General features: G+C 35.5%; 1 protein-coding gene across 1 annotated transcript in view; it reads left to right on the top strand.

Moving 5' to 3' along the window:
- The first annotated feature begins 3,864 nt into the window (after positions 1-3,864).
- LOC135846057 (sodium-dependent nutrient amino acid transporter 1-like) overlaps positions 3,865-15,839 on the top strand; it is a 95,035-nt gene continuing 83,060 nt past the window's right edge. The window contains exon 1 of the mRNA XM_065365032.1: positions 3,865-4,155. Coding sequence (XP_065221104.1) covers positions 4,123-4,155 — 33 coding nt within the window. The 5' untranslated portion in view covers positions 3,865-4,122. The remainder of the gene's footprint in view (positions 4,156-15,839) is intronic.

The raw sequence follows: 15,839 nt of genomic DNA, 5'->3' as shown, positions 1-15,839 counted from the left end.
GTAGGTAAGTATTGTATTTGAGGAATATTATTTAATAATTAAAGAATGTCGATGCGATGATGATACGCGATGATCATCTCGTACATGTAATTATAAAGCTCGTCTAACTAATCGTTTACTGGATACGATAGATGATTCGAAAGCGATGTAGGCATAGGTAACTTATTATTTTACACGTTCGACGTTCGTCTAGTTGTTTAATGGTTTACGAAATTCATTTTATTAATCAATTAGAGTGCGAAGATCGCTTTCATTCAAATGCGAAAGTGTATGCGTATAATTCATATGTTTATTACATTATTACTTTATTGTGATTGGAGATTGAAGCGTAGGGTGGCTCTTATTTTGAGGTTTTGTTTTTTACGATCCGAAAGTTGTTGGGTTTTAGAAAAAAAAAAAATTTGATTTTCTCGTAGAAATGGAAAAAAAATAATTTATGAAAAAATGTTCGTGATTCCTTCCCTTCTTCTAACTTATGTTGGTCTCCTTGCTCCTTGCATAAAGGTACAGTAGTTGTAAAAAATCAAAAAAAAAATTAACAAAAGTCAGTAGGTAGGTGTTTTTTAAATCAAAAAAATAATATTATACATATTTTATTTTTGGATTAAAATTCGGGAATTATATAATCGCACGACAGAAAAGAAGAAGTAACATTTTATCAAATAACTAGCCTAGGTTTAGGTTTGGGTACTCCGATTTTGCTCAACATTTTGCTGTAGATTCCTCACATTTTGGGAAAGAAGGAAGATCAAAGTTTTCTATCTTGATGCCCAAATTTGAAGTTTGATCATTCGGGACTGCTGCAGCTTGAAGAAAATCTGTTTTCGGAATTTCAAAGGCAATTCAGAGTAGTTTCAAGAATTTTTGCTAAAAATCTTCAAAAGTTCAAAATTGAGCTTTTTTGAAGCCGATTTTCAAAAATTTGCCAATTTTTAGAGCTAAATTCGAAGGTCTGAAAAAAAAATTCGTGAACTTTTAGTGATTTTGTGTAACTATGATGGGGGTACGAAGGCTCGAAATTTTGGTCAAAATGTAAAAAAATGTCGAATATTGTGTGACATATCGTTTCATAAACTGATTTTTTTCATTTTACTTTTTCATCGATCCCAAGTGAGCCCTCATGACTTCAATTTTTGTGAAAATTGAAAAAATCGAGTGACGTATGGTTTGTTAGAGTTCTTGGAGCGCTGAATACGAAATTGAACTCATTTTTTCGATTTGACCCCTCTGATGCCCTCTTTTGGCACCCTTTTTCAAATTTTCCAAAAATTGAGAAAAAAATCGTGTGACGTGTGATTTATTAGGGTATTGGGAGCGCTGAATACGAATATCCACTTGTTTTTTCGATTTCGCCCTACCAAAGACCCCCCTCTCCCCTCTTGACTTCAATTTTTGTGAAAATTGAGAAAACCGAGTGACGTATGGTTTGTTAGATTTTCGGGAGTGCTGAATACGAAATTGAACTCATTTTTTCGATTTGACCCCTCCGATGCCCTTTTTTGACACCCTCTTCCAAATTTTCTAAAAATTGAAAAAATCTTGTGACATTTGTTTTCGAAGGGTATTGAGAGCGCTGAACGCAAAAATATCGGCTAGTTTTTTCGATTTCATCTTTCCAAAAATTCCTCCCCTCCCTCTTGACCTCAATTTTTGTGAAAATTGAAAAAATCGAGCGACGTATGGTTTGTTAGAGTTTTTGGAGCGCTGAATACGAAATTGAACTAATTTTTTCGATTTGACCCCTCCGATGCCCTCTTTTGGCACCCTCTTTCAAATTTTCCAAAAATTGAAAAAAAAATCGTGTGACGTGTGATTTATTAGGGTATTGAGAGCGCTGAATGCGAATATCGACTGGTTTTTTCGATTTCATCTTTCCAAAAATTCCTCCCCCCACCCTTTTACCACAATTTTTGTGAAAATTGGGAAAATCGAGTGACGTATGGTTTGTTTGATTTTTGGAAGCACTGATCGCTGAATACGAATATCTATTCATTTTTTCGATTTCATCCTTCCAAAGATTCCCCCCCCCCACCCCCTAGACCATAATTTTTGTGAAAATTGAAAAAATCGAGTGACGTATGGTTTGCTAGAGTTTTTGAAGCGCTGAATACGAAATTGAACTCATTTTTTCGATTTGGCCCCTCCGATGCCCTCTTTTGGCACCCTGTTCCAAATTTTCCAAAAATTGAAAAAAGATCGTGTAACGCATGATGTATTAGGGTATTTGGAGCGCTGAATACGAATATCGATTGGTTTTTTCGATTTCATCTTTCCAAAAATTCTTCCCCCTCCATCCCCCTCCCCACCCTTTTACCACAATTTTTGTGAAAATTGAGAAAATCGAGTGACGTATGGTTTGTTAGAGTTTTTGGAGTGCTGAATACGAAATTGAACTCATTTTTTCGATTTGACCCCTCTGATGCCCTCTTTTGGCACCCTCTTTCTCCAAAAATTGAAAAAAAAATCGTGTGACGTGTGAATTTTTAGGGTATTGGGAGCGCTGAATGCGAATATCGACTGTTTTTTTCGATTTCATCTTTCCAAAAATCCCTCTTCTCCCACCAACCCCCCTCCCCACCCCTTTACCACAATTTTTGTGAAAATTGGGAAAATCGAACTGACGTATGGTTTGTTAGATTTTTGGAAGCACTGATCGCTGAATACGAATATCTATTCGTGTTTTCGATTTCATCTACCCCCCCCCCCCCCGTTGACCTCAATTTTTGTGAATATTGGAAAAATCTAGTGACGTACGGTTTGTTAGATTTTTGGGATCGCCGCGAATACGAATATGAACTCAATTTTTCGATTTGACACTGCTACTCCCCCCCCCCCACTTCCATTGACACTAATTTCGAGTTTTCAGAAAATTGAAAAAAATCGTGTGACATATGATTTATTGGTTTCTTGGAATGGAAGCGTTGAGTACGAATATTTTTTTTTTAAATCCGACCCTTGTAAGGCTCTCATTGGCTCCCAAAATTGCCTGAAATGGGGGGGGGGAATTAAGAAAATACCGGAAGCATATCAAATTGGCGATTTTTCTCGCAATTTCATTCTCTTATGACAACATTCTTCCAAGTGACCACATTTTCAAGGACTTTCGTTCAGTTCAGGTCTCGTCTCTTTTATGTTCTACAGGCCCTCAAAATTCGAAAAAATGTTTAAAAATGGATTAAAAATTGATATGTAAAATGTTTTTTTTTTTTTTAATTTTAGATTTCTGCGCTTCAATTCCCAGTTTTGAGGGAACGTAAGTTCCTCCACTTCTTGGCTGGGTGAAGAGGAAGGGCGGGGATCGTAACCATTGAATAGTACTTTTTTTTTAATGAGAATGGATCTAATCTAATTCAAACATAAAAAACATTAAAATTAATTTTTTTTATTTTTACTCTTTTTTTTGAGTGCAGGTTCTAGTTTCACTTTTTGATCATCTTGGTTGAGAGGAGGAGGGAGGGGGTCAAGACCATCGAATGGTGTTTTCCTGATTAAATGGATCGAATTATAGGATGTGAAAATTTCAATTTCATTGATTTTTTGGGGGGAGAGAATTTCGGGCACGACTCAATTCCTAATTCGTGACTATAATTTTCAGGGAATTTTTTTGGTGAGAATCATCTGCTTTAGGAGATGACAGTGCAAGGACGTGGTTAAAATTTATTTTCACTATTTTTCCAGTACAAACATGAGTCATCCTACTGAAGCTCGAAGTATTCATTCGCAACATCGTTGTAAAAATAAATTCCCAACACGCGAGAATTTTTCACCTTCGATTGGCAACATTGTCTCGGCACGTTGCTCGCTAAAACACAACCATCCTCCCATGCCCACCCATTCGTCGTCACCGGTGACTTCACTCTACAATATCTCAGCTGTTTACCTACCTGTTTACATGCTATTTTGTGTACCTGGTTTCCTTTCGTCCCTGATCCTCGTGTTATTGTATTTTGAACGCGTTCGTTATTTTTTCTTTTTATATTATTATCAGTTGTAAAGTGAGGTGCGCTTGTTTCAGGTGTAATTTGATTAATTTATTACCGGCGTGCGCGAAGCATTATGCGACGATTACTCGTAATTCGAATGTGAACGATTTTCATTCATCTATGGGAGCAACCCTGGTAAATGATGCAGAGATACAATGATTTTTCACCCGTTGTAAGTACCTCTACCTACCATTTTTATATGAATTTTATTTATTTAGGATAAGTCACATTTTGAGGTTTCGACTCGTTGAATTTTTATCAAATTTTATTTTGAGACTTTTATGTCTTGGAGGTATTTTCTTGAATGCTGGGGATGGAGAATGATGTAAAAATAACATGTATTATTATTTACTATTTATGATTATCTCATCGTTATTACTTAGTTGGTGATAGGACACGCGTCGTACTTGTTGCCTTATACATACAACTAACTCGTTCGTGATACGATTAATGCATTATTTTCATCTTACGTATAGCTATAGCTCGTAAAAACAATTAATAAGGAATTACAACCTATTAATACATACGTATATCGCGAACGTTGCAAAAAATGGTAACGTTTATAACTTTATATCGAAGAAGATTGTTATTTTATATGTACTCGACACTCTCGTAAGTCTTCAGATGGATTGCTGGCTTTGAAAATACGAGTATTCCATTCCATTTCGAGTTTCTCTCTTCACAAGTTCGCTCTCTGTTCGAGTCGGTCGTTTTAAAGGGTATAGATACTTACAAGGAACTTGTTGATTGGAATCTGTGAAATGTGTTTTCGATACGCTATTATGTAAATATTTTTTCGAAAAATTATACACACCTGCGCGTACATGGTCAGGACAGAAACTCAGCTAATTCGTTATAATCTATAGTCACAATATTTCATAGGTCACGGTTAATTATTATTGTGCACTGCATAGCATAGCCTACCCGTGATAATAATAATTCGATTATACTTTTTTCGGCGAATCGTTTGACGATGTGTTTTTTTTTTTTTTTTTTTTTTTTGTTTTAACGAACGAATGAATTTTTTTTTTTCGAATTACGAGTACGTCACGTAGTACTTGGTTGGTTGGTTGGTAAATTTGAGGAAATTTTTTGCCAGTCATAAGTATCACTACATACATATGTAATGTACGTATGTAGATATTATAAAGTTGGAAAAAAGTGAAAAAAAATTCGCCGTATAGTATGGTCGTATTGTAATTAATTACCGGTGTCTCGAGTTTTTAATTCACTGAACAGGATAATCAAGTTGTTATTATTTAAACAGCGATAACCTTGCGAAGAATTTAAAAACCAGAGGTTTTCTGTACGTTTTATTCTTACTTCCTTTTGTTCTGGTTATATATGTACTGTCGTTGCAGCCGTTAAAGTACCTACGACGAGTATATAATGGTGCTGCTTGCTTTTTTTTTTTTGCAAATCGAATTCGTAAATGGCTAGGCGAAATGTTCACCTGATGTGTGTGTAAATGGACAGTCATTCTAGTTAAGCACCTTATACATTGTGCTGTGTCTCGGAAGTGTGGTTTTAATGTCAATAACTTCCGAATGGTCGAGCATATACTCGTATAGGATATTCGAACGACTTGTGTCGTGTATGACGAGACGAGAGACGCCGATTTGATTTATGATCTGGTCTAAATGTGTCCATAGGGTGTCCCTAAAACGGAGAGGTTTACTTGAACCAAGCTTTCAAGGTGGAATATTTTTCGAGAGGGAGAATGTGTGTTTTTGTTGTTGATTTGATGTGCGAGTGGCTTCTTGGTTCGGATCTGGGAGTTGTTTTTCTGAGGGATGGGGGAAGATTGTAGATTTTCATTAATTAACCTGATTTTTCCAAGATTTTTTTTTTTTTTGATCTGCTCTATTATTCAATATAGGTTTCTTTTAACAATAATTGATTAAAAATTGATTTTTCAATTTTTTTTAAATTAATAATTGAATTTTGAAAGTTTTTGAATTCAAATATCTAATTTTCTAATTCGATCTCTCGAGTCGAGACTTTCTTGGCCATTTTCTTTTTTCATGATGAAGAAGATTGCTGAGTTAGACTCTATATTTTTGGGTTCTATGATTTTTATTTATAACAGGGTATTCGGTTTACTTATTGGCAAAATGTGAATGGTGTTCAAATTTCGTAAAAAAATCACATACCTTCCTATTTTAATGAAAATATTTTCTGAAGAATTATAGCCCGAAAATAGTGTCATGATTTTAAGAATTTTTTGAAAATGTGTTGTACAATGTTCGCAAGAGAATATAAGATTTCTATAAATATTTTTTTTTAGTATTTTTGAAGAATTTCAACCTCAAATTTGATTGATTATCGAAAATTATTACAAATAACTGAAAAATTGACTCAATTTCGACATAGAATATTTGTGATGTTCAAAAAAAAAATTCCAGACAGAAATTTCTGAAATTCTGTCGAAATTTCAATCCATTTTAATAGGTTGCATGAAATCTTTTTTGCAAGCTTCAAAAATTAGAAATTTAAATTCAAAACTCTTGGAAATTGCTCGAAAAAAAAATACTTTTTCAAAAATCCTAAAAATCATAACTCAACTTTGAGGCTGTAAATTCTGGAGAAATGCTCAAAAATATTTTTTTAGCGATGCTGATTTTCTGGCTAAATTGGTCGCATTTAAAAATCCTCAAAATCATGACCAATATTTGGGGCTCAAAAATTCTTCAAAACGCTCAAAAACATTTTTTTTAAATATGTAACTTGAATTTTCAGCTAAATTTTGACCAATGTTGAAAGGTCGCGTGACACTTTTTCGAAAATTCTGAAAATCGTGATCCAATTTTGAGGATTCAAAACCTTCAAAAATGATCAAAAAACTTTTTTTGTAGCTATAAATGTACATATCTGAATTTCTGGATGAATTTTGATCCATTCTGATGACTGAGTCAAGTGACACTTTTTCAAAATTCAGAAAATTCTGACTGGAGTTTGATAATTTTTTTAAAACGCTCGAAAACATTTTTTTGTTACAATAGGTACTTGAATTTCTGACGGAATTTTTACCCATTTTGATAGGTCAATTGATCAATTGACACTTTTTCAGAAACCCTAAAAATCGTGACCCATTTCTGGGGCTCAAAAATTCTTCGAAAACACTCAAAAACGATTTTTGTTGCAATATTTGAATTTCTGGCTCAATTTCAACCCAGTTCAATAGGTCACGTGATATTTTATTTTTGAAAATGTTGAAATCATGAGCCAATTTTAGGGTTTTAAATTCTTCAAAAACGTTTAGATAGGTCACGTGACACTTTTTTTCAAAAATTCCGAAAATCGTGACTAAATTTTGGGGCTTTAAATCCTTCGAAAACGCTCAAAAAACATTCTTGTCGCCATAGTTGAATTTATAGCTGAATTTTGGCCAATTTTGATAGGTCACGTGACACTTCCTCAAAAATTCTGTAAATTATGACTCAATTTTAGGGCTCAATATCTTGATGTAGGTAGAACCTAGAAATTACCACTTGGATATTTTTAAAAAATGGATTTTCAAAATGCAATCTCAAACCTTTTGAAGGGGGGAGAGGGGGGAGTCGACGAACCACAATTTCTATCAAAATTTTACATAGTAAGCTTCAAAAATGAAGAGTGGTATGATTATTGTTATTACTAATTTAAATCTGTCGAGTTCAAATATTTTCCCTTACTTTTCCCCTCTGACCCCCCCCCCCCCCCATCCACTCAAATTCTCCCTGTATCCTAAACATGGTCAAAATTCAGAAGAAAAAGGAGAACCAAGTACAAATGAGGGCAATGTAGGATTACAATTCAATCAAATTTGATAATTATGTAGGTACCTTGAAATTGAAACACATCAAGATGTCACCTCACATTTTTGCAAAATTTCGTTCAATTTTTTTTTAAAAATTGTAGGAGCTATAGGCTCTCTTCCTTCCTCCCTCCCTCCCTCCCTCCCTCCCTCCTCCTCACCCCTTCCCAGTCCTCCCCTCCTTCCTAATTTACCATCAGTCCAAAATGTTCCTTCCTATCATCGTCGAATTATTCGTTTCAGAGTTTTTAATGATAGATAATAAAAAAACTGTCGAATCAGGCGAATTTTTGATTTTTTTGAAAATTTGTCTGCGCATAAATTCCCCCTTCATCCCTCCTCCTCTTTCATTCGGTACTTCGGGCGTTGTTAATATTTGAAAATTTTAAAAATTGAGAAAGTCGAAAAAAATATTTTCTTTGGAAAACTTGACACCCTGTTGAAGATTCAAAATCATAGGAAATTGAAAGTTGAATATCTCAAAACTGGTTTTTATGGTAAAAGCTCAACTTTTCTCGAAGAAACAAGGGTTCAAAGTTAATTAGAAGAATTATTGCGAATAGTCGGGGAGCTCGCTTAAGGATAAATTGCACCCCCCCCTCCCCGGTTGATCACCCGGGACAACTTTTTTCGCAAAGGGGGAGTTCTAAGGAACATTTCTAGCCCTTGTGCTCAAAAAAAAGTGGCCCTACATACAAAATGGCGGCCACTTTGATTGACAGGCAGCCGAAATCGCAGATTTTGCGTTCCAACATAGGACTTGCACAAAATTTTTCAAACTGTACAGAAGTAGATCGAAAGATCAAGAAAAATTTATCACCAGTCAAAATTTCAAGTGCTAAAGTGCGTTTTTCGATTTTTGGTGAATTTTTGAAAATCAAATTTAGGCCAAAAATGAGGGAAAAAATCAAAATTTTACCACATTGACCAAGATAGCTGAAATTTGGGTTACACCCTATTTTCGACATGCCAAATCGATTGGAAACTGTTTCAAACCGTTTTGAGCAGTTCTGGAGCCTCCAACAGATTTTTGAAACTCAAATTCCCACAAAATTTCACCAAAATGGAGTTGGAAAGCTGAAATTCATTCTGCAAACTAATTTCAATACGCTACGAAGTCAATTGCAGGGAGATTTCAAGCCGTTTTGGAGCATCCAGCGATTTTTTGAAAATTACTGGAGCCTCCAGCAGATTTTTGAAACTTTAAATTTTCACAAAATTTCATCAAATGGAGATGGAAAGCTGAAATTTACTCTACACTCCAATTTTAACACCCTCTGAATACGACTTCAGATGGGTTCAAGTCATTAGGGCCTCCAGCGACTTTTTTTAAAATTACTGAAGCCTGTAGATTTTTGAAACTTGAAAATCCCCCCAACATTAATTTATCAAATGGAGTTGACAAGCTGAAATTTACTTCGCAGACTACATGGTGGTTTCAAATGGTTTTAAAGCTTCCAGCTACGTTTAGGAAATTTCAATTTTCCAAAAAAAACGTCATACAACCTTTCAAAAAGTCGCTGGAGGCTCCAAAACGACTTGAAATTCACCAGCAGTCAACTTCGTAGCGTATTGAAATCAGTTTGCAGAATGAATTTCGACTCTCCATCTTAGTTTGATGAAATTTTGGGAAATTTCAAGTTTCAAAAATCTACTGGAGGCTCCAGTAATTTTCAAAAAAGTTGTTGGAGGCTCTAAAATGACGTGAAATTCACCAGAAGTCGTTTTCAGAGGGTGTTAAAATTGGAGTGTAGAGTAAATTTCAGCTTTCCATCGCCATTTGATGAAATTTTGTGAAAATTTAAAGTTTCAAAAATGTGCTGGAGGCTTCAGGAATTTTCAAAAAGTCACTGGAGGATCCAAAACGACTTGAAATTCACCTGCAGTACTTCGTAGCGTATTGAAATTATTTTTTAGAATAAATTTTAGCTTTACAACTCCAATTTGATGGAATTTTGGGAGGAATTTCCAGTTTCAAAAATCTGCTGGAGGCTTCAGAACTGCTCAAAACGGGTTGAAACCGTTTCCAATTGATTTGGCATGTCGAAAATAGGGTATATCCCAAATTTCAGCTTTCTTGGTCAATTTGGTGAAATTTTGATTTTTCCCCTCATTTTTGGCTAAATTCGATTTTCAAAAATTCCTCAAAAATCGAAAAACCCACTTTGGCACTTGAAATTTTGACAGGTGATAAATTTTTGCATGATCTTTCGATCTACCTTTGTAAAGTTTGAAAAAGTTCATGCAAGTCCTATGTTGAAACGCAAAATCTGCGATTTCGGCTGACCTGTCAATCAAAATGGCCGCCATTTTGTAAGTAAGGCCAACTTTTTTTGTGGAAAGTTTGCTTTAAAATGTTCCTTAGGATGTCCCGTTTAAGAAAAAAGTTGTGTCGCTGGATCGGCGGGGCGGGGGGTGGGGGTGCAATTTATCCTTAAGTGGGCTCCCCGACTAGAAAATTGTTGCCCTCAATTCAACAAATTTATTTTTCAAAATACGATCTCAACAGCTTGGCTGCCTGAAAGTGGGGAGGGGATGCCCACAAAGACGTTCAATTTTGATTAGAATCCAAAAAAAAAGTCCATTACTAATTGACGTTTCTGAAATTTTCTCTGGCCCTTCCATTATCTTTGAAGATGGTGAAAATTCCGAGTCGACCTTTTTATTTTTCAAATACAACTCCTCAATCAATGCGCCTTCAACCCTTCTATTTTGAAAAAAAATGATTGAAAATAACGAAAATGCAGCGATATTTTTCGAATTTGATCTGTCTACAAATCTTTCAAAGTGCGGAGCAGGAAATTAATTCATCCGTTGTGTCCGAATTATGATCTTTAGGTATGCATTGCATTCACTGTTCTGTAAAAAAACAGACTTGTGATTTTTTTCGACCTCGCTGAAACCGAGGATTAAATTGACAACACCTCGAAACATTGGACTTTCATCATATTCAGTGGAAAAGAATTTCCTTCCCTGAAGATTTTTCGAGCCTACCATATGTACCAAGGTAGCGCACTATACTGATGAATATTACTATATTATACATCCACATAGCACATAGACGCACATTGTGTACTTATTACCGCCGCAGAAGAAGAAATAACTAGCAATAAGGTAATTATGTACGAGCATATAGTAATCTTAGCGCGTTCTGGCGTACATAAAAAATACGAGTACTTATAGAGCTACGAGATGGAAGATGGTATCGGCGGTGGCATGGCGTCGGCGGCGTGTGAAACAAATTACGTTACGCGTATCTTAAGGCGTCTTTAAAGATTTTCGTTTTTAACCTTGAGAATCTCGTATGTAATGTATATATGGGCCGTGAAAAAGCTCTAGAATAAATTTCGCCGCTTGATGGATCGTCGAAGCGGAAAATACGAGTACGAATAGTGCATTTAAAAATCATAAATGTGTACTCGTACCTATAGAAGACGCGTGTCGATCTTCGAAATCGAGATTCGAGATTACGAACACGAAATGAAAAAAAAAATGGATGAAAATTTACTGGGTCAGGTTGGCAACGATGAGGCGAACTCGGCGTTGATATTTTGTAATTAAATGACTCGTAATAAAAAATATTTCAAAAAAAATAAAATAAAATAAACCGCATTATTGGAATATTATTACATCTAAAGAGAGGCGCGAATTCGTATAAGATGGGCGCAGGCGAGGCGGTGACTACGATGAGTATATACTCGACCAGTCGCTAACCTAATTATCGCATTGTTCTCAAGATACGATACTATACGAGCTCATTCGCAATGTGGCGAATTTTTCAAACTTCGCAGATTTCCCTGTTGGATGTTGGCGTTGGCGCGTCAGTTTTGCAGACACCAGACAGCGATGATGACGAGATGACCGACGGTCAACAACGCGAACTGCAGATCGGTGTATTATGAAGTTATATGATTATGAAATATGTACTTAGTCATCATCACACTCGTGGTCGTACAAACCAAACGAAACAACAAAACATGCTTCATAAGTCATAACTCACTCTCGCTTCGTATCGCAGCTGCAGACGACTTTTCCAATACGTAGACTGCTTGGCGGTGTGAAGAAACTATGTACACTTGGGAACTTACGAGTACTTGCTGACTTGCACCAGGCCAGGGATTCCACACATCATATAGGTGTACATGATTACGCTTTTATCGCGATAACCTTGATGTAATCATTTCCTGTGTGTCGTCTCTATATTATGTACTCTCTAGTTTTGTGTATTTATTTGTAGTAAGTACCTATTTTGATTAATGACGTCGTCGTGCTGCCGAAACGCGAGTGCCAGTGGTAGTCGACTAGTCGAGCTTCGAGGTTGATGAATTTGGACCATGTGAATGGTGCCCAATTAACGAGTAAAATTCATCCGATTGTTTATTCGACCTCCAAGTGCAGAACTCGCTCTGTGTATTATTACCTTTACCTACTACGCTCGAAGATGATTTATTAAAATTCGTCGTGATGGTGATGATGATGATGGAAACGATTTTCATTCGGGAAATTCTCGTAAAAATAACAAATTTTTAATGGGTAGATTGGACTTAATTTTTCGTTTGGCGATGTGTTTCGAGTTTCGAGTTCTCTGATGGTGATTTTTGTCGACTTGGTGAAATAGTGATTGATTAAGAATAGAAAAATGGAAACTGTCGTGAAATTATGGTTTCTTTAAGAAGTTAGGGTTGGAAATCATCACCTCATAAATTTTTCAAATTTGATAGGTAATAGTGGAAAGGAGAAGTGATTTTTTTCTTTTTTTTGATGATTTCCCCAATTCGAAATGAATTCATTTTTAAATTGGGGGTGGGGAGAGACGGGAGGAGAGAGAGAGAATTGGTGAATGATTTGAATCGTTCGGAAGCCTTCAGCTGGTTTTTCTGGTTTTTTGAGTTTTCCAGCTCTTTGAAAATTCAAAATCATCTGCTCCATGGACACCCCCCCCCCTCCTAATGAATTTTTGCTCAGTTTTTTCGAAATTCATTTCCGCTGTGAGTACTATACAATTTTTTGAACAATTCGAAATGAAAAAAAAATCCTTCGAAAACGCTACAGGGTGCTCAATAGGGTGGCTCTTATTTTAAAATTTCGTGTTGTTTTTTGCACTTCCATCTTCTGAAGTTGTTGGATGTCATTTTTTGATTTTTTTCATGTTCAATAAAGTTGTGCTGGAAGTCACCTCCCCCCCCCCCCCCCGGTGGAAAAATATTCTTTTATTTTAGAGTCAAAAATCTTCTGAATAATGACATTTTTGAGAAAAAGTCGTTTTTTGCATCTTCCTTCCCTCTCAAAGAATATATATGTATTTTTTTTTTTCAAAAGAGAGACTGAAAATGTTTTTTACGTTTCTAGGGAGATAATCTGCTACATTATCTCCCGCTCGCTGATCGCTCGGCGGACAAATTAGCGATTCTCTCCCTTATAAACGTAAAATATTTTATGGAACTGGGGAAATAATGTGATTTTCAACCATTTTGAGTTACTTCCCTCGCATTTGCTCGGGAAATAAACCTCAAAATTCGTTGAAGATCACATTATCTCCCTAGTTGCATAATATACTATTCTTTGAAAAAGAAGTAATTCGGTAGAATTTTAAAACAAAAATTGAAAATTTTCAATATTTTTCTACCTTGATTTTTTCTCATTTTTCTCAATTTTGGGGCGAGCTTTTCCCAAATCAGGGTGTCTAGCGTCTACAGGGAGTGAAAGTAGTAGGGTAGTGATTTTGAAAGTGTATAGTGAAAGTAGTGAAAAAGTAGTGATTTTCAGCAATTTTATACTCAAAAGATTGTGATGAAATATAAAAGTGGAAAATTCAGTCGATTGATATTTTGAAAAAGTGTGAACAATTCTTAATGAAATTTTGTGAAAAACTGGAATTTCCAAAAATAATTCTGGAGGCTTTGAAAAGGCTTAAAACCGTTTCTAGTCAACTCGGGTTCCTGAAAATTTTTCCAAACTGCAGTTTCCTCGAACTGCTGTTTTTCCGAATGATGAATTTCACGAATAAAACAATTGACGACTCATCTTCCCCCCCTCTTTCTTCCTCTGAAAAGCCTGTCTGCCAACAGGAGCGAGAGAAAGTGTTGTTTTTTTTTAGTGAAAGTTGCCAAAAATGTCTATTTTTTGTGAAAATATACCTACAAAAAAAATTTTTGTTGATCGAAATTTCTGAAAGTTCTGCTCTTTTTCTAAAATTACTAAAAAAAATGGTGTTTTTTTCAAAACCAAAATTACTGGAAAAGGCTGTTTTTCCTTTTTTTTGCCAATTCATTGTTTAAATTTTTGAAAATCGAATAAAGGCAGAGGAGCTGAGGGTTCGTACTAAAAAATGGGAGATTTTGACCATATGTGATGAGCGCTGTGTAGGGAAGGTATTCGTCAGAGGAGTCAGATCTGAAAAAAGTGAATTTTTGAACTCGGTGCTTTTGAATTTAAAAGGAAAAAATCGAGATGCTTCATATTCCGGCATATGACAATAGGAGTAATTGCACCCCCCCCCCACGCCGATCCCCCGGGACAACTTTTTTCTTAAAGGGGACATCCTAAGGAACATTTTAAAGCAAACTTGCCCTGAAAAAAGTTGGCCTTACTTACAAAATGGTGGTCATTTTGATTGACAGGTCAGCCGAAATCGCAGATTTTGCGTTTCAACATAGGACTTGCACAAAATTTTTCAAACTGTAGAAAAGTAGATCGAAAGATCAAGCAAAAAGTTATCACCTGTCAAAATTTCAAGTGCTAAAGTGCGTTTTTCGATTTTTGGTGAATTTTTGAAAATCAAATTTAGGCCAAAAATGAGGGAAAAAATCAAAATTTTACCAAATTGACCAAGAAAGCTGAAATTTTGGATATATCCTATTTTCGACCTGCAAGATCGATTGGAAACTGTTTCAGATCGTTTTGAGCAGTTCTGGAGCCTCCAGCAGATTTTTGAAACTCGAAATTCCCACAAAATTCCATCAAATTGGAGTTGTAAAGCTAAAATTTATTCTAAAAACTAATTTCAATACGCTACGAAGTACTGCAGGTGAATTTCAAGTCATTTTGGAGCCTACAGCGACTTTTTGAAAATTACTGGAGCCTCCAGTACATTTTTGAAACTTGAAATTGCCCAAAATTTCATCAAACTGAGATGAAGAGTCGAAATTCATTCTGCAAACTAATTTCAATACGCTACGAAGTTGACTGCTGGTGGATTTCAAGTCGTTTTGGAGCCTCCAGCGACTTTTTGAAAAGTTGTATAGCGTTTTTTTGAAAAATTTAAATTTCCTAAAAGTAGCTGGAAGATTTAAAACCATTTGAAACCACTATGTAGTCTGCGAAGTAAATTTCAGCCTGCCAACTCCATTTGATAAATTAATGTTGGGGAATTTCAAGTTTCAAAAATCTACTGGAGGCTCCAGTAATTTTCAAAAAAGTCGCTGGAGGGTCTAAAATGACTTGAACCCAACCGAATGTCGTCTTCAAAGGGTGTTAAAATTGGAGTATAGAGTAAATTTCAGCTTTCCATCTCCATGTGATAAAATTTTGTGAAAATTTAAGGTTTCAAAAATCTGATGAAGGCTTCAGGAATTTTCAAAAAGTCGCTGGAGGCTCCAAAATGACTTGAAATTCATCTGCAGTACTTCGTAGCGTATTGAAATTAGTTTTTAGAATAAATTTTAGCTTTACAACTCCAATTTGATGGAATTTTGTGGGAATTCCGAGTTTCAAAAATCTGTTGGAGGCTCCAGAACTACTCAAAACGGGTTGAAACCGTTTCCAATCGATTTGGCATGTCGAAAATAGTCTATATCCCAAATTTCAGCTTTCTTGGTCAATTTAGTAAAATTTTGATTTTTTCCCCTCAGTTTTGACCTAAATTTGATTTTCAAATATTCACCAAAAATCAAAAAACGCACTTTAGCACTTGAAATTTTGACAGGTGATAAATTTTAGCATGATCTTTCGATCTACCTTTGGAAAGTTTGAAAAAGTTCGTGCAAGTCCTATGTTAAAACGCAAAATTTGCGATTTCGGCTGACCTGTCAATCAAAATGGCCGCCATTTTGTAAGTAAGG

This window comes from Planococcus citri, chromosome 4 (genome assembly GCF_950023065.1).
Source record: "Planococcus citri chromosome 4, ihPlaCitr1.1, whole genome shotgun sequence".
In the NCBI taxonomy this organism is placed as follows: domain Eukaryota; kingdom Metazoa; phylum Arthropoda; class Insecta; order Hemiptera; family Pseudococcidae; genus Planococcus; species Planococcus citri.
The sequence above is the reverse complement of the archived record's forward strand: the minus strand, read 5'-3'. Positions and strand labels throughout refer to the sequence as shown.